The sequence below is a fragment of the Tinamus guttatus genome, unplaced genomic scaffold, assembly GCF_059628265.1.
Source record: "Tinamus guttatus ecotype Peru unplaced genomic scaffold, ASM5962826v1 Tinamus_guttatus_pri_ptg000626l, whole genome shotgun sequence".
NCBI classification, from domain to species: domain Eukaryota; kingdom Metazoa; phylum Chordata; class Aves; order Tinamiformes; family Tinamidae; genus Tinamus; species Tinamus guttatus.
In genome coordinates this window covers 51,180-77,440 of record NW_028289160.1, presented here as the reverse complement: position 1 = coordinate 77,440, position 26,261 = coordinate 51,180, and the positions used below count along the sequence as shown (strand labels likewise).

The following is a 26,261-nucleotide window of genomic DNA, read 5'->3' as shown; positions in this document are numbered from 1 at the left end:
CCAATGGGTTCCCCTGTCACAAATGGGTCCCCAATGTCCCCAATGTGTCACCAAAGGGTCCCTGTGTTCCCCACGTGTCACCAATGTCCCCAATGTGTCACCAACGAGTCCCCGTGTCCCCAAGGGGTCACCAGTGGGTTCCCCTGTCCCCAATGGGTCACCAATGGGTCCCTGTGTCCCCCCATGTCACCAGTGTCCCCAATGTGTTCTCCTGTCCCCAATATCCCCCCATGTCCCCAATGTCCCCCACGTCCCCATATCTCCCATGTTCCCATGTCCCCATGTCCCCCAATGTCCCCTACATCCCCACATCCCCATGTCCCCAATGTCTCCCATGTCCCCATATTCCCTCATGTCCCCCCATGTCCCAATGTCCCCCACATCCCCATGCTGTCCCCATGTCCCATGTCCCTCCATGTCCCCATGTCCCCATGTCCCCAATGTCCCCATGTCCCCCCCATGTCCCCATGTCCCTCCATGTCCCCAATATCCCCCAATGTCCCCCACATCCCCATGTCCCCATGTCCCCATGTCCCCAATGTCCCCATGTCCCCAATGTCCCCATGTCCCCCATGCTGTCCCCAATGTCCCCATGTCCCCAATGTCCCCAATGTCCCTCCATGTCCCCATGTCCCCCACATCCCCATGCTGTCCCCATGTCCCCCATGTCCCCAATGTCCCCATGTCCCCCATGCTGTCCCCATGTCCCCAATGTCCCCCATGTCCCCCATGCTGTCCCCCTGTCCCCGCAGGCTCCTGGTCCCCCTCATCGACGAGGACGGGGACGGCCGCGTCACCGTCCCCGAGTTGGGGACCTGGATCGGGCGGCGCCGGCGCCGCTCCCTGGCCGAGCGCCTGGGGGACGCGCGGAGCCGCTGGGACCGGGACGGGGACGGGAGCCTGGGCTGGGCCGAGTACCGGGAGGCGGCCTACGGGGACGGTGCGCCCGGACGCCGGGGCCCCTTGAGCGTCGTTGTGTCCTGGACGCCGGGGCCCCTCCGCGTGTCACCCCCCCAACCCGGACGCCGGGGCCCCCGTGTCACCCCCCACCCAGATGCCGGGGCCCCTATTTGTGTCACTGCGTCCCGGACGCCAGGGCCCCTATTTGTGTCACCCCCCCCCAACCCGGACGCCAGGGTCCCCTGGGTGTCACTGTGTCCCGGACGCCGGGGCCCCCTGGGTGTCGTTTTGTCCCAGACGCTGGGGCCCCTCTTTGTGTCACTGCGTCCCGGATGCCGGGGCCCCTTTTTGTATCACCCCCCCCCAACCCGGACGCCTGGGCCCTTCCGCATGTCACCCCCACCCGGACGCCGGGGCCCCCTGGGTGTCATTGCGTCCCAGACACCGGGGCCCCTTTTTGTATCACCCCCCCCAACCCGGACGCCTGGGCCCCTCCATGTGTCACCCCCCAACCCGGACGCCTGGGCCCCCTGTGTCACCCTGCCCAGACGCCGGGGCCCCCTGTGTGTCACCCCCTCCAGCCCCCCCCCGGACGCCGGGGCCCCTATTTGTGTCACTGCGTCCCGGACGCCTGGGCCCCTCCATGTGTCACCCTGCCTGGACCCGCTGTGTCACCCCTGCCCGGACGCCAGGGCCCCTCTTTGTGTCATTGTGTCCCGGACGCCTGGGCCCCTCTGTCACCCTGCCCAGACCCTGGGGCCCCTCTGTGTGTCACCCTGCCCGGACACCAGGGCCCCTCTTTGTGTCACCCCCCCCCCCCCCAACCTGGACGCCCGGGCCCCTCCTCGCTCACCCCCCCGTCCCCCCCTTGTCCCCAGGCGAGGACTTTGGGGACACGGAGGACCCGGGTCGGTACCGGCGCCTGGTGGCCCGGGACGAGCGGCGGTTCCGGGCGGCCGACGGTGACGGGGACGGGGTGGCGGCGGGGGACGAACTGGCCGCGTTCCTGCAGCCCGAGGACTTCGAGCACATGCGGCTGGTGGTGGCGGCGGTGAGCAGGACGCCGGGGCCCCCGCGCGCCCGGACGCCTGGGCCCTTTGCGTACGGTTCTTTTTCCCCCCATCTATAGGAGACCATCGAGGACATGGACAAGGACGGCGACGGCTACGTGCAGGTGGATGAGTACATAGGTGAGCGGCCCCCGCCCGGACGCCTGGGCCCCTTCGGGTCCCTGTCCTGGACACCTGGGCCCTTTGGGGCTCCCCGTGGACGCCCTGGGCTCCTCTCCCGGACGCCTGGGCCCCTTCCTGGGTCACCCTGCCTTGACACCGGGGCCCCTTTGGGCCCCTCTCCCGGACACCTGGGCCCTTTGGGGCCCCTCGTGGGCGCCCTGGGCTCCTCGCCCGGACACCTGGGCCCCTTCCTGGGTCACCTCGCCCGGATGCCTGGGCCCCTTTGGCTCCCTCTCCCGGACGCCTGGGCCCCTCTCCCGGACACCGGGGCCCCTTCGACCCCTCTCCCGGATGCCTGGGCCCCTTTGGGCTCCTCTCCCGGTCACTGGGGCCCCCCCGACACCCCATGGAGGGCGGTCCCTGACCCGGACGCCTGGGCCCCTTTGGCTGCTCTCCCGGACGCCTGGGCCCCTCTCCCGGACGCCTGGGCCCCTCCACACCCCATGGAGGGCGGTCCCTGACCCGGACGCCTGGGCCCCTTTGGCCGCTCTCCCGGCCGCCTGGGCCCCTCTCCCGGACGCCGGGGCCCCTCCTGACCCCGCTCCGGCCCCGCAGCCGACATGCACACGGCGGAGCCGGGGCAGCCGGAGCCCGAGTGGGTGCGGACGGAGCGGGAGCAGTTCGGCCGCTTCCGCGACCTGGACGGCGACGGGCGCCTGGACGCGGCCGAGGTCGCCCATTGGCTGCGCCCGCCGGCCGCCGACCCCGACGAGCTGGAGGCCAAACACCTGGTGCACGAGGCCGACGGCGACAAGGTGCCCCGGACGCCTGGGCCCTCGGGGCGGGGTGGGCACAAGGGGGTCCCGGACGCCTGGGCCCTTCCAGTGTTTTGGGGGGTGGTGGGGAAAGGTGCCCCGGACGCCTGGGCCCCATGTGGTTTGGGTGGGGTGGGGACAGGCTGGGGGCTCCCGGACGCCTGGGCCCTTGTGGGGGGGCACAAGGGGGGGGGTCTCGGACACCCAGGACCCCATTGGGGGCACAAGGGGGGGCTCCTGGACGCCTGAGCCCCCATTAGGGGCACAAGGGGCTCCCGGACGCCTGGGCCCCTATTGGGGGCACTCCCGGACGCCTGGGCCCTCATTCGGGGCACAAGGGGGGCTCTCAGACACCCAGGACCCCATTGGGGGCACAAGGGGGGGGGGTCTCGGACGCCCAGGACCCCATTAGGGACACAAGGGGGTCCCGGACGCCTGGGCCCTTCCAGTGTTTTGAGGGGTGGTGGGGAAAGGTGCCCCGGACGCCTGGGCCCCATGTGGTTTGGGTGGGGTGGGGACAGGCTGGGGGCTCCCGGACGCCTGGGCCCTTGTGGGGGGGCACAAGGTGGGGGGTCTCGGACACCCAGGCCCCCATTAGGGGCACAAGAGGCTCCCGGATGCCTGGGCCCCTATTGGGGGGTGCTCCCGGACGCCTGGGCCCTCATTCGGGGCACAAGGGGGGGGGGTCTCAGACACCCAGGACCCCATTGGGGGCACAAGGGGGGGGGGGGTCTCAGACGCCCGGGCCCCCATTAGGGGCACAAGGGGCTCCCGGACGCCTGGGCCCCTATTGGGGGCGCTCCCGGACGCCTGGGCCCTCATTGGGGGCACAAGGGGAGGTCTCAGACACCCAGGACCCCACTGGGGGCACAAGGTGGGGGGTCTCGGACGCCTGGGCCCCCATTAGGGGCACAAGGGGCTCCCGGACGCCTGGGCCCTTATTGGGGGTACAAGGGGCGGCTCCCGGATGCCTGGGCCCTTGTGGGGGGCACAAGGAGGGTCTCAGACACCCAGGACCCCATTGGGGACACAAGGGGGGGCTCCCGGACGCCTGGGCCCCTATTGGGGGCGCTCCCGGACGCCTGGGCCCCGGCGCTGAGCAGGTCCCCCCCCCAGGACGGGCGTCTGAGCCGGGACGAGATCCTGGGGCACTGGGACCTGTTCGTGGGCAGCCAGGCCACCAGCTACGGGCAGGACCTGGCGCGGGGCCACGACGAGCTGTGACGGGGCCGCCCGGACGCCGGGGCCCCCCGGACGCCGGGGCCCTTCCTGGAGCCCCATCCTGGACGCCTGGGCCCCCTCTTGGACCCCCATCCCGGACGCCTGGGCCCCTTCCTGGAGCCCCATCCCAGATGCAGGGGCCCCCCCGGACGCCTGGGCCCCTTCCTGGACCCCCATTCTGGATGCCGGGGCCCCTTCCCGACGCCTGGGCCCCTTCCTGGACCCCCATTCTGGATGCCGGGGCCCCTTCCCGGACGCCTGGGCCCCCTCCTGGACCCCGTCCCGGACGCCTGGGCCCCCGGACACCAGGTCCTTCCCGGACGCCTGGGCCCCTTCCTGGACCCCCATTCCGGATGCCAGGGCCCCCCGGACACCTGGGCCCCGTCCCGGACGCCTGGGCCCCCGGACACCAGGTCCTTCCCGGACGCCTGGGCCCTTCCTGGGTCCCTTGGACGCCAGGGCCCTTCCTGCACCCCCATCCCGGACGCCTGGGCCCCCTCTTGGACCCCCCCCCACCCCGTCCCGGACGCCTGGGCCCCCCGGCGCAGGAGGGGCACGAATGGACAGAGGACTTTGGGGGGGGGGGGGGGCACATGGAGATAATAAAGAGTTGGGGGTCACGTGTCCCCCCCCCAAACAGCTGGACCTCCCTCCCCCCCCCTTCCCCATGAGGGGACATTGGGGACCCCCTTGGGGACACAGTGACCCCCCCAAAAGGGGACACTGGGACCCCCCCCCCCGCCGTGGTCCCTGTCCCCCCCATTGCAATTTGGGGACCCCCCTTGGGGACAAAGTGACACCCAAGGACCCCCCCCAAGGGGAACACAGGAGCCCCCAGGGGGCACTGCGACCCCCCCCCATGGGATTTGGGGACCCCCCCCCGCCCTTGGGGACACCTGGGGACCCTTGGGGACATTGGGGACCCTTGGGGACATTGGGGACAGGGGGGGTCCCGCTCGCGGCTCCGTTTATTCCTCGGTGACGTCACCGTATAAAAACATAAGTTACGAAATGGGGGGGGGGGGGCACGAAAAGGGGGAGGGGCCCCGTCTGTAGCCCCTCCCCCCGCCACGCCCCGCCCCCCCCAACAAACCGGGACCCCCAATAGGGCAAAGGGGGGGGGGGAACCCCCAAAAAGGGGAGGGGGGAGTCGGGGACCCCCCGGTCTGGACGGGGGGGGCTGCCCCCCCCAGAGCAGCTGGGGGGGGGGTTGAGGTCACAGGGCCCCCCCCGAAATGGGTTTTATGGGGGGGGGGTCACAGCCCCATCGGGGGGGCACTGGGGGGGGGTCACAACCGTTGGGGGGGGGGGTCTCATGACCTCCCCCCAGAGGATATTGGGGGGGGTCACATGACCTAAAAGGGGGGGGGTCACCCCCCCCCCCAGGGCATTTGGGGGGTGGCAAAAATGCCCCCCCCCGGGGGGGCAGTTCATAAGGGGGGGGGGGGCTCGGTGGTCCCTCCCCCTGTGGGCGGGTCCCCCCCCCGAGGTGGGCGGTGCCTCCGCGCGGTGGGCGGGGTCAGGGTGGGGGCTCGGGGTGGCGCCCCCTCCCCCGCGGGGGGCGGTGCCTCCGCGGGGTGGGTGGGGCGTGCCGGGGGGGGCAGGGCGTGCCGGGGGGCGGTCCCTCCACGTGGGGGCGGGGCAGGTCCCTCCGCTGGGGGGGAGGGGGCGGAGCGTGCCGGGGGGCGGTCCCTCCGCGGGGGGCGGTCCCTCCGCGGGGGGCGGGGCGTGCCGGGGGGCGGTCCCTCCGCGGGGGGCGGTCCTCCGCTGGGGGGCGGGGCGTGCCGGGGGCGGGGCCTAGCGCATGCGGTAGTCGGTGGAGCAGGAGAGTTCGCAGAGCTGCCCCTTGAAGTCCAGGTCGATGGTGAAGTCCAGGTCGCGCTGGGGACACAGGGGGGACGTGGGGACCGGGTCCTTGTCCCCATGTCCCCAACAGCCCCCGTGTCCCCAAGGTCCCCCCGTCCCATGTCCCCAACGTCCCGTGTCCCTAAAGTCCCGTGTCCCCAGCATCCCCCATGTCCCCTCCATGTCCCCATGTCCCCATGTCCCCTCACGTTGTTCTTGGCGTTGGGTTTCATGGTGATGGTTCCAAACACCTCCATGTCCCCATGTCCCCTCCATGTCCCCTCACGTTGTTCTTGGCGTTGGGTTTCATGGTGATGGTTCCAAACACCTCCATGTCCCCATGTCCCCATGTCCCTCACGTTGTTCTTGGCGTTGGGTTTCATGGTGATGGTTCCAAACACCTCCATGTCCCCATGTCCCCTCCATGTCCCCTCACGTTGTTCTTGGCGTTGGGTTTCATGGTGATGGTTCCAAACACCTCATGTCCCCATGTCCCCATGTCCCTCACGTTGTTCTTGGCGTTGGGTTTCATGGTGATGGTTCCAAACACCTCCATGTCCCCATGTCCCCATGTCCCCATGTCCCCGTGTCCCCTCACGTTGTTCTTGGCGTTGGGTTTCATGGTGATGGTTCCAAACACCTCCATGTCCCCATGTCCCCATGTCCCTCACGTTGTTCTTGGCGTTGGGTTTCATGGTGATGGTTCCAAACACCTCCATGTCCCCGTGTCCCCATGTCCCCGTGTCCCCTCACGTTGTTCTTGGCGTTGGGTTTCATGGTGATGGTTCCAAACACCTCCATGTCCCCATGTCCCCGTGTCCCCGTGTCCCCTCACGTTGTTCTTGGCGTTGGGTTTCATGGTGATGGTTCCAAACACCTCCATGTCCCCATGTCCCCATGTCCCCATGTCCCCTCACGTTGTTCTTGGCGTTGGGTTTCATGGTGATGGTTCCAAACACCTCCATGTCCCCATGTCCCCGTGTCCCCGTGTCCCCTCACGTTGTTCTTGGCGTTGGGTTTCATGGTGATGGTTCCAAACACCTCCATGTCCCCATGTCCCCATGTCCCCATGTCCCCTCACGTTGTTCTTGGCGTTGGGTTTCATGGTGATGGTTCCAAACACCTCCATGTCCCCATGTCCCCATGTCCCCATGTCCCCTCACGTTGTTCTTGGCGTTGGGTTTCATGGTGATGGTTCCAAACACCTCCATGTCCCCATGTCCCCATGTCCCCGTGTCCCCGTGTCCCCTCACGTTGTTCTTGGCGTTGGGTTTCATGGTGATGGTTCCAAACACCTCCATGTCCCCATGTCCCCATGTCCCCATGTCCCCATGTCCCCTCACGTTGTTCTTGGCGTTGGGTTTCATGGTGATGGTTCCAAACACCTCCATGTCCCCATGTCCCCGTGTCCCCATGTCCCCGTGTCCCCTCACGTTGTTCTTGGCGTTGGGTTTCATGGTGATGGTTCCAAACACCTCCATGTCCCCATGTCCCCATGTCCCCATGTCCCCGTGTCCCCTCACGTTGTTCTTGGCGTTGGGTTTCATGGTGATGGTTCCAAACACCTCCATGTCCCCATGTCCCCATGTCCCCATGTCCCCGTGTCCCCTCACGTTGTTCTTGGCGTTGGGTTTCATGGTGATGGTTCCAAACACCTCCATGTCCCCATGTCCCCATGTCCCCATGTCCCCGTGTCCCCTCACGTTGTTCTTGGCGTTGGGTTTCATGGTGATGGTTCCAAACACCTCCATGTCCCCATGTCCCCATGTCCCCGTGTCCCCTCACGTTGTTCTTGGCGTTGGGTTTCATGGTGATGGTTCCAAACACCTCCATGTCCCCATGTCCCCATGTCCCCATGTCCCCGTGTCCCCTCACGTTGTTCTTGGCGTTGGGTTTCATGGTGATGGTTCCAAACACCTCCATGTCCCCATGTCCCCATGTCCCCATGTCCCCGTGTCCCCTCACGTTGTTCTTGGCGTTGGGTTTCATGGTGATGGTTCCAAACACCTCCATGTCCCCATGTCCCCGTGTCCCCGTGTCCCCTCACGTTGTTCTTGGCGTTGGGTTTCATGGTGATGGTTCCAAACACCTCCTCGCCCGTCTTCACGGTCAGATAGTCCTCCATGTAGAACACAGTCTGCTTCCAGTGTGTGTATGGGGACTCGGGGCCTGCGCGTGGGGACAGGGGACAGGGGGACATTGGGGACACGGGGACGGGGGGACACGGGACACAGGGACATGGGGACAGAGGATGGGGGGACACAGGGACATGGGGACATGGGGGATATGGGGACACAGGGGACATGGGGACACAGGGATGGGGGGACATGGGGACACAGGAACATGAGGATGGGGGGACACAGGGACATGGGGACACAGGACATGGGGACACGGGACACAGGGACACAGGGACACGGGATGGGGGGACACAGGGACATGGGGACACAGGGACATGGGGACACAGGACATGGGGACATCGGGGACACAGGGCACAGGGACATGGGGACAGGGGATGGGGGGACACAGGGACATGGGGACATGGGGGATATGGGGACACGGGGACATTGGGGACATGGGGATGAGGGGACATGGGGACACAGGAACATGAGGATGGGGGGACAAGGGGACATGAGCAACAGGGGCGGCCCCACCGGTGGGGAGGGGCCCCCAGAACAGGCTCCGCCCACATCTCTGAGACTTCACCCACAGCAGAGGCCCCGCCCCCTCGCCGAGGCTCCTCCCCTTTAGGCTCCTCCCCCTCTCACCGGTGGAGAAGCCGGTGCGCTTGTGGCACCGCGTGAACTCGATGTTGAAATAGGACCCGCCCCAGTCCCGCCCCCTCGAGGCTCCTCCCCCTCGATGCCCCGCCCCCTTTAGGCTCCGCCCCTCACCGGTGGAGAAGCCGGTGCGCTTGTGGCACCGCGTGAAGTCGATGTTGAAGTAGGACCCGCCCCAGTCCCACCCCCTCGAGGCTCCTCCCCCTCGAGTCCCCGTCCCCTTTAGGCTCCTCCCCCTTTAGGCTCCGCCCCCTCCAGGCTCCTCCCCTCACCGGTGGAGAAGCCGGTGCGCTTGTGGCACCGCGTGAACATGATGTTGAAGTAGACCCGCCCCATTCCCACCCCCTCCAGGCTCCTCCCCCTCGCTGAGGCTCCTCCCCCTCCAGGCTCCTCCCCCTCCAGGCTCCGCCCCTCACCGGTGGAGAAGCCGGTGCGCTTGTGGCACCGCGTGAACTCGATGTTGAAGTAGGACCCGCCCCAGTCCCACCCCCTCGAGGCTCCTCCCCCTCGCCGAGGCTCCTCCCCCTCGCTGAGGCCCCGCCCCCTCCAGGCTCCTCCCCTCACCGGTGGAGAAGCCCGTGCGCTTGTGGCACCGCGTGAACTCGATGTTGAAGTAGGACCCGCCCCAGTCCCACCCCCTCGAGGCTCCTCCCCCTCGCCGAGGCTCCTCCCCCTCGCTGAGGCCCCGCCCCCTCCAGGCTCCTCCCCTCACCGGTGGAGAAGCCCGTGCGCTTGTGGCACCGCGTGAACTCGATGTTGAAGTAGGACCCGCCCCAGTCCCACCCCCTCGAGGCTCCTCCCCCTCGCCGAGGCTCCTCCCCCTCGCTGAGGCCCCGCCCCCTCCAGGCTCCTCCCCTCACCGGTGGAGAAGCCCGTGCGCTTGTGGCACCGCGTGAACTCGATGTTGAAATACGCCACCAGCGCGTGGACGTAGTCGTTCCTCTTGACCTGCAGGCAGAACGGCGCCGTGAACGTCAGCTCCTCCACCTTGACCGAGTAGATGTCCACCTCCTGCGGGGACACGGGGACGTGAGGACGCGGGGACATGGGGACATGGGGACACGGGGACATGGGGACATGGGGACAGCATGGGGACACGGGGACAGCACGGGGACATGGGGACGTGAGGACACGGGGACACGGGGACAGCATGGGGACACGGGGACGTGAGGACACGGGGACGGCGCGGGGACATGGGGACAGCACAGGGACATGGGGACGTGAGGACACGGGGACATGGGGACAGCACGGGGACAGCATGGGGACACGGGGACAGCACGGGGACACAGGGACAGCATGGGGACACCGGGACACGGGGACGTGAGGACACGGGGACAGCACGGGGACATGGGGACATGAGGACACGGGGACATGAGGACACGGGGACAGCACGGGGACAGCACGGGGACAGCATGGGGACACGGGGACAGCATGGGGACACGGGGACACAGGGACATGAGGACATGGGAACAGCACGGGGACACAGGGACATGGGGACATGGGGACACGGGGACATGGGGACATGGGGACAGCATGGGGACACGGGGACAGCATGGGGACAGCATGGGGACACCGGGACACGGGGACACGGGGACATGAGGACATGGGGACATGGGGACACGGGGACGGCCACGTCACCACGGGGACACGGGGACACAGGGACAGCACGGGGACACGGGGACATGAGGACACGGGGACATGGGGACATGAGGACACGGGGACGGCCGCGTCACTGCGGGGACAGCATGGGGACACGGGGGACACACGCGTCACCATGGGGATGGCACAGGGACATGGGGACAGCATGGGGACATGGGGACAGAGAGGGGACACAGGGACGGCCAGGGGACACGGGGACAGCCAAGGGACACAGAGACACAGGGACATGGGACAGCGTGGGGACACAGGGACAGTGTGGGGACATGGGGACACAGGGAAAGCACAAGGACACGAGGACAGCGTGGGGACACGGGGACGGGACATGGCGTGGGGACATGGGGACAGCTGGGGATACAGGGACATGGGGACAGCACGGGGACACTGGACAACGTGGGGACACACAGGGACACCGAGGGGACAGCGAGGGGACACAGGGACATGGGGACACAGGGACAGCACAAGGACACGGGGACAGCGTGGGGACATGGTGACATGGGGACAGCATGGGGACATGGGGACAGTGTCAGCCACAGGACACGGGGACAGCGCGGGGACACACCGGGGGACATGGGGACACACGGGGACACACAGGAACAATGGGACAACGGGGGACACACGGGGACACAGACCCGCTCCCCCAAGGCACAGCAGGGTCACGGCCACCTCCAGAGCCCCCGATGTCCCCAAACCCTCCTGAGATGCCACCAACCCCACCAAGATGTCACCAACCCCACCAAGATGCCACCAACCCCACCAAGATGTCCCCAAACCCTCCTGAGATGCCACCAACCCCACCAAGATGTCACCAACCCCACCAAGATGTCCCCAACCCTCCTGAGATGCCACCAACCCCACCAAGATGTCACCAACCCCACCAAGATGCCACCAACCCAAGATGTCACTAACCTCACCAAGATGTCCCCAAACCCTCCTGAGATGCCACCAACCCCAAGATGTCACCAACCCCACCAAGATGCCACCAACCCCCCCAAGATGTCCCCAAACCCTCCTGAGATGCCACCAACCCTCATGAGACCCCCCTGGGTCACCCCCCGGCCCCTCTGAGATGTCCCCAAGCCCCCAAGATGTCCCCAAGCCCTCAAGATGTCCCCAAGCCCTCGAGATGTCCCCAAGCCCTCGCGGTCCCCTCGCCCGACCCCCGGGCTGGCCAAGGGGACCCAAGGGGACCCTCCCCGATGTCCCCGTTTGGGGCCGTCCCCGGTGCCACCCACCTTGATGAGACACGCGTTGGTCACCAGCTGCTTGGGGTCCACCACGTCCACCAGGGGCTCCTTGATGGCCACGTCCTTGATGCAGGACATGTCGAAGCCGTAGACGTTCTCCCACCCTGCGGGGACACGTGGGGACACGTGGGGACACGCGGGGATGTCACCAACCCCCCGAGATGCCACCAAACCTCCTGAGGTGCCACCAGATCCCACCAAGATGCCACCAGATCCCCCCCCAAGATGCCACCAAACCTCCTGAGATGCCACCAAACCTCCTGAGATGCCACCGGATCCCACTGAGATGCCATCAACTCCCACCGAGATGCCACCAAACTCCCCTCAGATGCCACCAAATGCCCCCAAGATGCCACCAAACCCCCGAGATGGCACCAGATCCCACCGAGATGCTACCAGATTCCCCCCGAGATGCCACCGAAGTCCCGAGATGCCACCAAACCTCCTGAGATGCCACCGAATCCCACTGAGATGCCACCAAATGCCCAAGATGCCACCAAACCCCTGAGATGCCACCAGATCCCATTGAGATGCCACCAAAGTCCCCTGAGATGCCACCAAACCTCCTGAGATGCCACCGAATCCCACTGAGATGCCACCAAATGCCCAAGATGCCACCAAACCTCCTGAGATGCCACCAGATCCCACCAAGATGCTACCAGATCCCCCCCGAGATGCCACCAAACCTCCTGAGATGCCACCAGATCCCACCAGGATGCCATCAAATCCCACCAAGATGCCACCAAATGCCCACGATGCCACCAGATCCCACCAAGATGCTACCAGATCCCCCTGAGATGCCACCAAACTCCCCTGAGATGCCACCAAACCCCCAAGATGCCACCAGATCCCCCCCAAGATGCCACCAAACCCCTCTGAGATGCCACCAACCCCTCCCGGGATGTCCCCAAGCCCCTGAGACCTGTCCAAGGTGCCACCAGACCCCACCAAGATGCCACCAAACCCCTTTGAGATGTCACCAAGGCCTCTCGAGATGTCCCCAAGTCCCTGAGACCTGAGATGCCACCAGACCCCACCAAGATGCCACCAAACCCCCCTGAGATGCCACCACACTCTCCTAAGACACCCCCAAGATGCCACCAAACCCCTTTGAGATGCCACCAACCCCTCCCGAGATGTCCCCAAGCCCCTGAGACCTGTCCAAGGTGCCACCAGGCCCCACCAAGGTGCCACCAAACCCCTCTGAGATGTCCCCAAGCCCCTGAGACCTCTGAGATGCCACCAGATCCTACTGAGATGCCACCAACCCCCTCTGAGATGCCACCAACCCCTCCCGAGATGTCCCCAAGTCCCTGAGACCTCTGAGATGCCACCAAACCCCCCTGAGATGCCACCAGACCCCATGGAGATGCCACCAACCCCTCCTAAGGCCCCCCCAAGATGCCACCCAGCTCCCCGGGCCACCCCCGAGCCCCCCCGAGATGCCCCCAAGGCCTCCCGCGCTGTCCCCACGATGTCCCCGCGTGTCCCCGGGCCACCCACAGTGGATCTTGTAGTCCTTGTACTGCCGGTCCTCGATGGCCGTCACGTAGAGGGTGGCCCGGTCGGGGAAGATGAGGCCGTCGGGGGTCTGGGGGGACAGGGGACGTCACCGGGGCCACCTCCAATGGGGAGGCCGGAGGGGGTGGTTTTGGGGGGCCCCGAGGCCATTTTTGGGGTCCCCAAGGTCATTTTCGGGGTCCCTGAGGCCGTTTTCGGGGTCCTCAAGGCTGTTTTGGGGGTCCCTGGGTGGGGTTTTTGAGGTCCCCGAGGTCATTTTCAGGGACCCTGAGTGGCTTTTTGGGGTCCCCAAGGGCCTTTACGGGGTCCCCAGGTGGGTTTTTGGGGTCCCCAAGGCCGTTTCTGGGGTCCCTGAGGCCATTTTCGGGGTCCCTGAGGTCATTTTTGGGGTCCCTGAGTAGGTTTTTGGGGTCCCCGAGGCCATTTTCGGGCTCCCCAGGCCGTTTTGGGGCTCCCCTCACCAGCCACTTGTCGCGCGCGTAGATGACCGTGTTGAGCAGGAACCCGTTGACTTGAGGAGGCCCCAAGACGGGTCTGGGGGTTTCTGGGGTCCCTGGGGCCGTTTTTGGTGTCCCCGGGTGGGTTTTTGGGGTCCCCGAGGCCGTTTCCGGGGTCCCCGAGGCCGTTTTCGGGGTCTCCTCACCAGCCACTTGTCGCGCGCGTAGATGACCGTGTTGAGCATGGACTCGTAGAACAGGCAGTAGCCCATCCACTCGCTGATGATGATGTCCACCTTGTCCACCGGCAGCTCCACCTCCTCCACCTTCCCCTTGATGATGGACACCACTGCGGGACGGGGCAAATGGGGGGGCGCCCGGGGCAAATGGGGCAAATGGGGGGGGGGACGGGGCAAACGGGGGGGGGACGGGGCAAATGGGGGGGCGCCCGGGCAAACGGGGGGGCAAATGGGGGGGGACACGGGGCAAATGGGGAGGGGACGGGGCAAATGGGGGGGGCGCCCGGGGCAAACGGGGGGGGCAAATGGGGGGGGACACGGGGCAAATGGGGAGGGGACGGGGCAAATGGGGGGCGCCTGGGGCAAACGGGGGGGGCAAATGGGGCAAATGGGGGGGGATGGGGCAAATGGGGGACGCCCGGGGCAAACGGGGGGGCAAATGGGGCAAATGGGGGGGGACGGGGCAAATGGGGAGGGGATGGGGCAAACGGGGGGCAAACGGGGCAAATGGGGGGCGCCCGTGGCAAATAGGGAGGGCACCCGGGGCAAACGGGGGGCGGGGGGGGCAAATGGAGGGGGACGGGGCAAATGGGGGGGCACCCGGGGCAAACAGGGGGGGATGGGGCAAATGGGGGGGCGGGGCAAATGGGGGGGGATGGGGGAAATGGGGGGGCGCCCAGGGCAAACGGGGGGCGGGGGGGGCAAATGGGGAGGGATGGGGCAAATGGGGGCACCCGGGGCAAATGGGGGGGCGCCCGGGGCAAACGGGGGGCGCCCGGGGCAAATGGGGAGGGGATGGGGGGATGGGGCAAATGGGGAGGGGACGGGGGGGGACGGGGCAAATGGGGAGAGGACAGGGCAAATGGGGACACTTAGGGGTCCTGGGGGGACACGGGGCAAATGGGGGTGGTGGGAGGGCACTTAGGGGTCCTCAGGGGGTAGTTAGAGGGGCAGGGGGGGAACGGGGCAAATGGGGGTTGTTGGAGGGATCCTCGGGGACCCAGGTGACACTCGGGGGACCCTTGGGGACACCCGTGACATTGGGGGACACTCGGGGACACCTGTGACATTGGGGACACTCGGGGGACCCTTGGGGACACCCGTGACATTGGGGGCACTTGGGGGGACCCTCGGGGACACAGGTGACACCGGGGGACCCTCGGGGACATCCGTGCCATTGGGGGCGCTTGGGGACATCCGTGACATTGGGGGCGCTTGAGGGGACACTTGGGGGACACTGGGGGACACAGGTGACACCAGGGGACCCTTGGGGACACCCGTGACATTGGGGATGCTTGGGGGACACTGGGGGACCCAGGTGACACCGGGGGACCCTTGGGGACACCCGTGACATTGGGGGACACTCGGGGACACCCGTGACATTGGGGGCGCTTGGGGGGACCCTCGGGGACCCAGGTGACACTGGGGGACCCTGGGGACACCTGTGACATTGGGGACACCCGTGACACCCAGGTGACATCGGGGGACCCTTGGGGACACCCGTGACACTGGGGGCGCTTGGGGGGACACTGGGGCACCCAGGTGACATTGGGGGACCCTTGGGGACACCCGTGACATTGGGGACACTCAGGGGACACTGGGGGACCCAGGTGACACTGGGGGACCCTTGGGGACACCCGTGACACTGGGGACACCTGTGACATTGGGGACACCCGTGACACCCAGGTGACATCGGGGGACCCTTGGGGACACCCGTGCCATTTGGGACACCGCGCGCTCGCACCGTGGTCCAGCTTGTTGGCCTTGACGATCTTCACGGCGTAGTCGGAGATGCTGGAACACTCGATCTGCACCGGAACAGGCGGTGGAACAGGCGGCCCCCGAACCGCTCCGGGGGCTTGGGGTGTTCCGGGGGGGTTCGGGGGGGCTTTTGGGTGTATTTCAGGGGGTTTCAGGATGTTTCGGGGGCTTTTGGGGTGTTTCAGGGGGTTTTGGGGTGTTTCGGGGCTTTTGGGGTGTTCCAGGGGGTTTTGCAGTGTTTCAGGGGGTTATGGGGGGTTTCCTGGTGTTTCGGGGGGTTTCGCGGTGTTTCTCGGGGTTTTGGGAGGGTTTTGGGGCGTTTCGCAGCACTTCGCGGGGCTTTTGGGGTGTTTCGGGGTGTTTCAGGGGGTTTTGGGGTGTTCCGGGGTGCTTTGGGGTGTTTCAGCGGACTCCGGGAGGTTTCGTGGTGTTTTGGGGTGTTTCACAGTGTTCCGGGGGTCCCAGGGCATTCCAGGGGGCTCCGGGGTGTCCCGGGGGTGTTTTGGGGTGTTTTCTGGGGTTTTTGGGGGTGTTTTCTGCGTTTTTGGGGTGTTTGGGGGTCCATCTCACCCCGATGACGCGGCGCGCGCCCGCCTTGGCCGCGAACATGCACAGGATGCCGGTGTCCCGGGGGTGTTTTGGGGTGTTCTGGGGTGTTTTGGGGTGTTTCTGGGGTATTTTGGGGTGTTTCTGGGGTTTTTGGGGGTGCTTTCTGCGTTTTTGGGGTGTTTTGGGGTCCAGCTCTCCCCGATGACGCGGCGCGCGCCCGCCTTGGCCGCGAACATGCACAGGATGCCGGTGTCCCGGGGGTGTTTTGGGGTGTCCCGGGGGTATTTTGGGGTGTTTCGGGGTGTTTCTGGGGTATTTTGGGGGTGTTTTCTGCGTTTTTTGGGGTGTTTTCGGCGTTTCGCTCACCCCGATGACGCGGCGCGCGCCCGCCTTGGCCGTGAACATGCACAGGATGCTGGTGTCCCAGGGGTGTTTTGGGGTGTTTTTGGGGTATTTTGGGGTGTTCTGGGGGTATTTTGGGGTGTTTCTGGGGTATTTTGGGGTGTTTTCTGCGTTTTTTGGGGTGTTTTCGGTGTTTCGCTCACCCCGATGACGCGGCGCGCGCCCGCCTTGGCCGCGAACATGCACAGGATGCCGGTGTCCCGGGGGTGTTTGGGGGTGTTTTGGGGTGTTTTTGGGGTATTTTGGGGTGTTTTCTGGGGTTTTGGGGGGTGCTTTCTTCGTTTTTGGGGTGTTTTGGGGTCCAGCTCACCCCGATGATGCGGCACGCGCCCGCCTTGGCCGTGAACATGCGCAGGATGCTGGTGTCCCGGGGGTGTTTGGGGGTGTTTTGGGGTGTTTTTGGGGTATTTTGGGGTGTTTTCTGGGGTTTTGGGGGGTGTTTTCTTCGTTTTTGGGGTGTTTTAGGGTCCAGCTCACCCCGATGACGCGGCGCGCACCCGCCTTGGCCGCGAACATGCACAGGATGCCGGTGTCCCGGGGGTGTTTCGGGGTGTTTCTGGGGTATTTTGGGGTGTTTCTGGGGTTTTTTGGGGTGTTTTCTGGGGTTTTTGGGGGTGTTTTCTGCGTTTTTGGGGTGTTTTGGGGTCCAGCTCACCCCGATGACGCGGCGCGCGCCCGCCTTGGCCGCGAACATGCACAGGATGCCGGTGTCCCGGGGGTGTTTTGGGGTGTTTCTGGGGTATTTTGGGGTGTTTTCTGGGGTGTTTTGGGGTGTTTTCTGGGGTATTTTGGGGTGTTTTCTGCGTTTTTGGGGTGTTTTCGGCGTTTCGCTCACCCCGATGACGCGGCGCGCGCCCGCCTTGGCCGCGAACATGCACAGGATGCCGGTGTCCCGGGGGTGTTTTGGGGTGTCCCGGGGGTGTTCTGGGGGTATTTTGGGGTATTTTGGGGTGTTTCTGGGGTATTTTGGGGTGTTTTCTGGGGTTTTGGGGGGTGCTTTCTTCGTTTTTGGGGGTGTTTTCGGCGTTTCGCTCACCCCGATGACGCGGCGCGCGCCCCGCCTTGGCCGCGAACATGCACAGGATGCCGGTGTCCCGGGGGTGTTTTGGGGTGTTTCTGGGGTATTTGGGGGTGTTTCTGGGGTATTTTGGGGTGTTTTCTGGGGTTTTTGGGGGTGCTTTCTTCGTTTTTGGGGGTGTTTTTGGCGTTTCGCTCACCCCGATGACGCGGCGCGCGCCCGCCTTGGCCGCGAACATGCACAGGATGCCGGTGCCGCTGCCCACGTCCAGGACCACCTTGTCCTTGAACAGGTGCCGGTTGTGGAACATGGAGTTGCGGTAGGTCAATGTGCGCACCTCGTCCTTCAGCATCTCCTGGGGGGGACAACAGCGTCAGGGGGACCCCAAAGGGACCCCCCACATCCCTATGGGCCCCCCCACATCCCTATGGGCCCCCCAAGTCCCCCAGTGACACCCCCAGGTGCCACCTCGTCCTTCAGCATCTCCTGGGGGGGACGACAGCGTCAGGGGGACCCCAAAGAGCCCCCCCACATCCCTATGGGCCCCCCAAGGTGCTATGGGACCCCCAAGTCCTCCTGAGATACCCCCAGGTGCCACCTCGTCCTTCAGCATCTCCTGGGGGGGACGACAGCGTCAGGGGGACCCCAAAGAGCCCCCCCACATCCCTATGGGCCCCCCAAGCTGCTACGGGACCCCCATGTCCCCCTGTGACACCCCCGGGTGCCACCTCGTCCTTCAGCATCTCCTGGGGGGGACGACAGCGTCAGGGGGACCCCAAAGGGTCCCTATGGGCCCCCCCACATCCCTATGGGCCCCCCAAGCTGCTATGGGACCCCCAAGTCCCCCTGGGTCACCCAGTGACACCCCCAGGTGCCACCTCGTCCTTCAGCATCTCCTGGGGGGACACAGCGTCAGGGGGACCCCAAAGGGACCCCCAATCTGCTATGGGACCCCCATGTCCCCCAGTGACACCCCCGGGTGCCACCTCGTCCTTCAGCATCTCCTGGGGGGACAGGGGGTCAGGGGGGACCCCAAAGAGACCCCCAAGCTGCTATGCACCCCCCACATCGCTATGGGCCCCCCAAGCTGCTATGGGCCCCCCAAGCTGCTATGGGACCCCCAAAGTCCCCCTGGGTCACCCAGTGACACCCCCAGGTGCCACCTCGTCCTTCAGCATCTCCTGGGGGGACAGGAGGGGACAGGGGGTCAGGGGGACCCCAAAGGGACCCCCCAGATTGATGTGGGACCCCCCAAGCTGCTATGGGCCCCCCCCAAGGTGCTACGGGAACCCCGAGTCCCCCAGTGACACCCCCGGGTGCCACCTCATCCTTCAGCATCTCCTGGGGGGTCAGGGGGGGACAGGGAGTCAGGGGGACCCCAAAGAGCCCCCCAAGCTGCTATGGGCCCCCCTAAACTGCTACGGGCCCCCTGAGTCCCCCTGGGTCTCTATACGTTCTGGGGGGTCTCCATACATCCCAGGTGTCTCCGCACATTCCCGGGTGTCTCCCTAAATTCCCGGCTGTCTCCATACATTCCCGGCTGTCTCCCTACATTCCTGGGGTGTCTCCAGACATCCTGGTTGTTTCTATATGTTCCTGGGGTGTCTCCCTACATTCCCAGGGTGTCTCCCTACATTCCAGGTGTCTCCCTACATTCCCGGGGGTATCTCCGCACATTCCCGGTGTCTCTGCACATTCCCAGGGTATCTCTGCTCATTCTCAGGGGTGTCTCTGCCCGTTCCCGGTGTCTCCCGGTGCCTCCCCACCCGTTCCCGGTGTTTCCCAGTGTCCCCCCGCACATTCCTGGTGTCTCCCCGCACATTCCTGGTGTCTCCCCGCCATTCCCGGTGTCTCCCCGCCATTCCCGGTGTCTCCCAGCATATCCGGTGTCTCCTGGTGTATCCAGTGTCTCCCCACCTGTTCCCGGTGTATCCTGGTGTCCCCCCACCCATTCCCAGTGTCTCCCGGTGTCTCCGTTCCCGGTGTCTCCTGGTGTATCTGGTGTCTCCCCGCCCGTTCCCGGTGTATCCCAGCGTATCCCGGTGTCTCCCTGCCCGTTCCCAGTGTCTCCCCGCTGTTCCCGGTGTCTCCCTGCCCATTCCTGGTGTATCCAGGTGTCTTCCGGTGTATCCCGGTGTCTCCCTGCCCATTCCCGGTGTCTCCCGGTGTCTCCGTTCCCGGTGTATCCCGGTGTATCCCGGTGTCTCCCCGCCCGTTCCCGGTGTCTCCCGGTGTCTCCCCGCCTGTTCCCGGTGTATCCCGGTGTCTCCCGGTGTCTCCCTGCCCATTCCCTGTGTATCCCGGTGTCTCCCGGTGTATCCCGGTGTCTCCCTGCCCATTTTCCTGGTGTCTCCCGGTGTCCCCCCGCCCGTTCCCGGTGTCTCCCGGTGTATCCGTTCCTGGTGTATCCCAGCGCATCCCGGCGCATCCGTCGCCCACCTCGTGGATCCCGAAGTGCGCGTACGAGTCGAAGTAGTAATCCTTGGACGTCATCTCCTCGGCCGACGGCTTGGAGCTGCCCTCAGGCGGGCACGACACCTGCGGCGTTCCCGGGAAAAGAACGGGAATGCGGGAATGTCAGAGCCGGGAATCCCGGGAAAGAGAACGGGAATGCGGGAATGTCAGAGCCGGGAATCCCGGGAAAGAGAATGGGAACGCAGGAATGTCAGAGCCGGGAATCCCGGGAAAGAGAACGGGAATGGGAACGTCAGAGCCGGCGGGAATCCCGGGAAAACCGGAACGTCAGAGCCAGGAATCCCGGGAAAGAGAACGGGAACGCGGGAACATCAGAGCCACACGGGATTCCCGGGAAAGAGAACGGGAATGTGGGAATGTCAGAGCCGGGGGGAATCCCAGGAAAGAGAACGGGAATGTGGGAATGTCAGAGCCGTGTGGGAATCCCGGGAAAACCGGAACATCAGAGCCGGGGGGGGGAATCCCGGGAAAACGGGAATGTCAGAGCCGCGCGGGATTCCCGGGAAAAGAACGGGAACGTCAGAGCCGGGGGGAATCCTGGGAAAAAGAACGGGAACACGGGAAAACGGGAACGTCAGAGCTGTGCGGGATTCCCGGGAAAACGAACGGGAAAAACACAGGAATGGGGGGGGGAGGGGCCGCCTGCTCTGCTGCCATGGGGGAGATGGGGGGGCTGTATGTGCGGGGGGGGGTCTATACGTTGTGGGGGGTCTATATGTCATGGGGGGGGTCTGTACATTGTGGGGGGGTTATATGTTATTGGGGGGTCTCTACACGTCATTGGAGGGCTCTATACGTTACTGGGGGGGCCTATACGTTATTGGGGGGTCTCTACATCATTGGAGGGCACTATATGTTATCGGGGGGCCTATACGTTATCGGGGGGTCTCTATACATTCTCAGGCCATATAGGATATTTACATTTGGCGGGTCTCTAGGTTATCAGGGGTCTCTATACGTTCTCAGGCCGTATAGGATATTTACATCTGGCGAGTCTGTACATTATCGGGCGGTCTCTATACATCATTAGAGGGCTCTATAGGTTATCAGGGTCTCTATACATTATTGGCCCGTATAGGATATTTACGTTTGGCGGGTCTCTACGTTATCGGGGGGGTCTCTACACGTTATCAGGGGGGTCTATACGTTATCGGAGGTCTCTATAGGCTATCGGGGTCTCTATACGTTATGGGACCATATAGGATATTTACATTTGGCGGGTCTCTACGTTATCAGGGGGTCTCTATACATCATTGGAGGGCTCTATAGGTTATCGGGGTCTCTATACGTTATCGGGGGGGTCTCTCTACATCATTAGGGGGCTCTATAGGCTATCGGGGTCTCTATATGTTATCGGGGGGTCTCTATACGTTATGGGGGTCTCTCTACGTTATCAGGGGGTCTCTCTACATCATTCGAGGGCTCTATAGGCTATCGGGGTCTCTATACGTTATATGGCCCATATAGGATATTTACATTTGGCGGGTCTCTATAGGTTATCAGGGGTCTCTATACATTATCGGGGTCTCTATACGTTATCGGGGGGTCTCTATAGGTTATCGGGGTCTCTATACGTTATCGGGGGTCTCTATACGTTATGGGCCCGTATAGGATATTTACATTTGACGGGTCTCTACGTTATCGGGGAGGTCTCTATAGGTTATCAGGGGTCTCTATACGTTATCAGGGGGGTCTCTATACGTTATATGGCCTGTATAGGATATTTACATTTGGCGGGTCTCTATACGTTATCGGGGGTCTCTATAGGCTATCGGGGTCTCTACACGTTATCAGGGGGGTCTCTATAGGTTATCGGGGTCTCTATACGTTATGGGCCCATATAGGATATTTACATTTGGCGGGTCTCTATAGGTTATCAGGGGTCTCTATACGTTATCAGGGGGTCTCTATACGTTATATGGCCCGTATAGGATATTTACATTTGGTGGGTCTCTACGTTATCGGGGAGGTCTCTATAGGTTATCGGGGTCTCTACACGTTATCAGGGGGGTCTCTATACGTTATATGGCCCGTATAGGATGTTTACATTTGGCGGGTCTCTATATGTTATCAGGGGAGTCTCTATACGTTATCAGGGCTCTCTATACGTTATCGGGGTCTCTATACGTTATGGGCCCGTATAGGATATTTACATTTGGCGGGTCTCTACGTTATCGGGGGGGTCTCTACACGTTATCAGGGATCTCTATAGGCTATCGGGGTCTCTATACGTTATCAGGGGGGTCTCTATACGTTATATGGCCCGTATAGGATATTTACATTTGACGGGTCTCTATACGTTATCGGGGGGTCTCTATACGTTATGGGCCCGTATAGGATATTTACATTTGGCGGGTCTCTACATTATCAGGGGGTCTCTATACATCATTAGAGGGCTCTATAGGTTATCGGGGGGTCTCTATACGTTATATGGCCCGTATAGGATATTTACATTTGGCGGGTCTCTATACGTTATCAGGGGTCTCTATACATCATTAGAGGGCTCTATAGGTTATCGGGGGGTCTCTATATGTTATATGGCCCGTATAGGATATTTACATTTGGCGGGTCTCTATACGTTATCAGGGGTCTCTATACATCATTAGAGGGCTCTATAGGTTATTGGGGGGTCTCTATACGTTATATGGCCCGTATAGGATATTTACATTTGGCGGGTCTCTATACATTATCGGGGGTCTCTATAGGTTATCGGGCTCTCTATACGTTATCGGGGGGGTCTCTATACGTTATATGGCCCGTATAGGATATTTACATTTGGCGGGTCTCTATACGTTATCGGGGCTCTCTATAGGTTATCGGGGTCTCTATAGGTTATCGGGGGGTCTCTATACGTTATCGGGGGTCTCTATAGGCTATCGGGGTCTCTATACGTTATATGGCCCGTATAGGATATTTACATTTGGCGGGTCTCTACACGTTATCAGGGGTCTCTATACGTTATCGGGGGGGTCTCTATACGTTATTCGGCCCGTATAGGATATTTACATTTGGCGGGTCTCTATACGTTATCAGGGGTCTCTATAGGTTATCGGGGTCTCTATACGTTATCAGGGGGTCTCTATACGTTATATGGCCCGTATAGGATATTTACATTTGGCGGGTCTCTACATTATCAGGGGGTCTCTATACATCATTAGAGGGCTCTATAGGTTATCGGGGTCTCTATACGTTATATGGCCCGTATAGGATATTTACATTTGGCGGCGGCGGGCGGAGCCTCATCCCGTCAGCCAGGGAGGCTACAAAGGTCTAAAAAAGAGACAGGGAGACACGTCAGGGGGCGGGGCCACCGGGGGGCGGGGCCACCGGGGGCGGGGCTTGAGACCCCCTAGGGGGCAGGAACCCCTATGGGGGGGGGACCCCCTATGGGGGGGGCAAGAGACCCCTATGGGGGGGGTTAATGCAGCAGGGGGGGCACAGAGCCCCTATGGGGGGGGCAAGAAACTCCTATGGGGGGTTAATGGAGCGGGGGGGGGACCCCTATGGGGGGGGCATGAGACCCTCATGGGGGGGCTACGACCCCCATGGGGGGGGCAGAGTTTTGGGGGGGGCAGAAGAGGGGGGTCTATAATGGAGCTGGGGGGGGGCAAAACCCCCATGGGGGGGGGGCACAAGGAGCCGCCCCCCCTCCCCTATGGGGGGGTCTAAAGAGGTTGGGGGGGGGGGCTACGAACCCCCCCCCACAGCAGCCACTGGAGCAGGCGGCCCCCCCTATCGCGACAGGAACCGCCCCCCCCCCCTCGTGTCGCGACAAGACCCCCCCCGTGTCGCGACAAGACCCCCCCGTATCGCGACAAGCCCCCCCCAAACGGCGACCAGACCCCCCCCCATGGCGACCACAGGCGGCTCCCGCCTATCGCGATACCCCCCCGCCCCCCCCGACTATCGCGACAGGCCGCCCCCCCCCCGCCCCGCGCGGGCTCTTAAAGGGCCCGCGGCCGCCGATCGCGACAGGAGCGGCCGCTATCGCGACAGGGCGCGCGGGGGGGGGGGGGGCCAAGGGGGGGGCCCAGGCGTCCGAGCCCCCCCCCCCTCCCCCCCCCTTTGTCCCGGGGGGCGGCGGGAGCCGCGTGGCGGGGGGAGGGGCCAAGGGGGGGGGGCGGGACCCCCCACGTGGCCCCGGCGACACCACGTGGGGGCGACCCCCCCCCCGGGGCCTAAATACCCCCCCCGGGGCCTAAATACCCCCCTAGGGCCCAAATACCCCCCCAGGAGGCCTAAATACCCCCCTAGGGCTTAAATACCCCCCTAGGATCTAGATACCCCCCAGGGGGCCTAAATACCCCCCCCTTGGGCTTAAATACCCCCGCGGGGCGAAATAACCCCCGAGGGGGTAATTACCCCTTTAAGGGGCTAAACACCCCCCGGGGGGGGCTAAATACCCCCCCCGGGCACAAATAACCCCCCGGGGGGGGGGGCAAAACCCCCCAAGGCTCCAAATCCCGGGGGGGGGAGGGGTAAAAACACCCCCTCGTTACGGACCCCCCCCCCCCCCCCCGCAACGAGCGCCCCTTAAAGGGGCCGTTACCCCCCCGGGGCCGTTAACCGCCCCCCCCCCCGGCCCCATTGACCCCCCCCCGGCCCCATTGACCCCCCCCCCTGCCCCATAGGGCCCCCCCGCCCCATAGGGCCCCCCCCTGCCCCATAGATACCCCCCCGCCCCACGTGCCCCCCCACCTCCATGATGCAGTTCGCCGCCTCCGCCATCTTGCGAGCGCCGCCGAGCGCGAGCGCCCGAGACCCCGCCCCTTTTATAGCGGGGGCGGGGCCGGCGCCTCCCCCGCCGCGCGCCCATTGGGCCGCCGCCCCCGGCCGCGCGCGCCCATTGGCTGCCGCCCGCCCGCGCCCCTCCCCCCCGCGGGCCCCGGCGCGCGCAGCGAGGGGGGCGGGGCCCGGCGCGCGGGGAGGGGGCGGTTCTACGTCACTCAAGGGGAGGCCCCGCCCACTCCCGCGCTCATTGGGCGGCGGCGGCGCCCATCAGCGGTGGCCACGCCCACGCACCGCCCAGGCCACGCCCACCACGCCCGCGGCTCCTAGAGGGGCCCCCCTCCCCTCGGCCCCGGATTTCTCCATTTTTGGCTTTTTTGCCCCTTTTTCCCGGGAATTCCCGCGTTTTTCCAGCCTCCTCCCCCTTGGGGGGGGGCATTAAATATAGAGGGCCCAAGTGTCCCCCCCGTGTGTGCGGGGGGGTCAGTCCAGCGGGGGGCACCCAATGGGGCCACCAGGGCCACCTATGGGGCCACCTATGGGGCACCCCATAGGGCTCATGGGAAGACCATGGGGACATGAGGGAGACATGGGCGGACCATGGGGACACCGTGGGGACACCATGGGGACACCGTGGGGACACCGTGGGGACAGGGGTTGGCCATTGGGATACCATGGGGACACCATGGGGACACCGTGGGGACCATGGAGACACCATGGGGACAGGGGTTGGCCATTGAGAGACCATGGGGACACCATGGGGACAGAGGTTGACCATTGGGAGACCATGGGGACACCATGGAGACACCATGGGGACAGGGGTTGGCCATTGAGAGACCATGGGGACACTGTGGGGACACCATGGGGACAAGGGTTGGCCATTGGGACACCATGGGGACACCATGGGGACACCGTGGGGACACCATGGGGACAGGGGTTGGCCATTGAGAGACCATGGGGACACCATGGGGACACCGTGGGGACACCATGGGGACCCAATGGGGACACCATTGGGACAGGGGTTGGCCATTGAGAGACCATGGGGACACCGTGGGGACATCATGGGGACAGGGGTTGGCCATTGGGATACCATAGGGACACCATGGAGAGAGGGGTTGACCATTGGGACAGCATGGGGACACTGTGGGGACACCATGGGGACCCAATGGGGACAGCATGGGGACAGGGGTTGGCCATGGGGACACCATGGGGACCATGGGGACACCGTGGGGACACCATTGGGACAGGAGTTGGCCATTGGGAGACCCAACGGCTGGGTGTAAAAATAAGCATTTTATTCGTTGTAGAAAAACACCAAAAAACGCCCCGATGGCCACCCGGGCCGGGGGAGGGGCCGGGAAGGGGCCCAGGCGTCCGGGAAGGGCCCAGGCGTCCAGGAAGGGCCCAGGCGTCCGGGAAGGGGCCCAGGCGTCCGGGAAAGGGCCCCGGCGTCCGGGAAGGGCCCCGGCGTCCGGGAAGGGCCCAGGCGTCCGGGAAG

The 26,261-nt window shown here is 64.5% G+C and overlaps 2 protein-coding genes across 2 annotated transcripts; one reads left to right on the top strand and one right to left on the bottom strand.

The window, feature by feature from the left end:
- Positions 1-752: 752 nt before the first annotated feature.
- LOC148592293 (reticulocalbin-3-like) lies at positions 753-4,130 on the top strand (the record flags this gene model as incomplete). Its single annotated transcript, XM_088535258.1, has 5 exons — positions 753-940; positions 1,779-1,951; positions 2,030-2,090; positions 2,688-2,887; positions 4,004-4,130. Coding segments are annotated over 5 exons (730 nt in total), but the record flags the coding sequence as incomplete, so codon positions are not given.
- Positions 4,131-5,898: 1,768 nt separating this feature from the next.
- On the bottom strand, positions 5,899-24,774 carry PRMT1 (protein arginine methyltransferase 1). The gene is made up of 11 exons (XM_088535257.1): positions 24,734-24,774; positions 23,252-23,305; positions 20,000-20,098; positions 17,760-17,915; positions 15,575-15,638; positions 13,798-13,940; positions 13,137-13,224; positions 11,622-11,737; positions 9,591-9,741; positions 8,001-8,122; positions 5,899-5,989 (listed from the first exon to the last, which is right to left on the bottom strand). The coding sequence occupies exons 1-11, from the start codon at positions 24,761-24,763 to the stop codon at positions 5,906-5,908; spliced, it is 1,107 nt and encodes a 368-aa protein (XP_088391383.1). The 5' UTR covers positions 24,764-24,774; the 3' UTR covers positions 5,899-5,905.
- Positions 24,775-26,261: the final 1,487 nt, after the last annotated feature.

What these genes read in the sequence shown, in the direction of transcription:
- PRMT1 (XM_088535257.1), bottom strand. Translation starts at nt 24,763, where the DNA reads ATGGCGGAGGCGGCGAACTGCATCATGGAG. An exon ending in TCCGCCCGCCGCCGCCAAAT is followed by an intron (nt 20,099 to 23,251) that starts GTAAATATCCTA and finishes GGAACGCCGCAG; the next exon opens with GTGTCGTGCCCGCCTGAGGG. An exon ending in ACGCGCGCGACAAGTGGCTG is followed by an intron (nt 13,225 to 13,797) that starts GTGAGGAGACCC and finishes CTGTCCCCCCAG; the next exon opens with ACCCCCGACGGCCTCATCTT.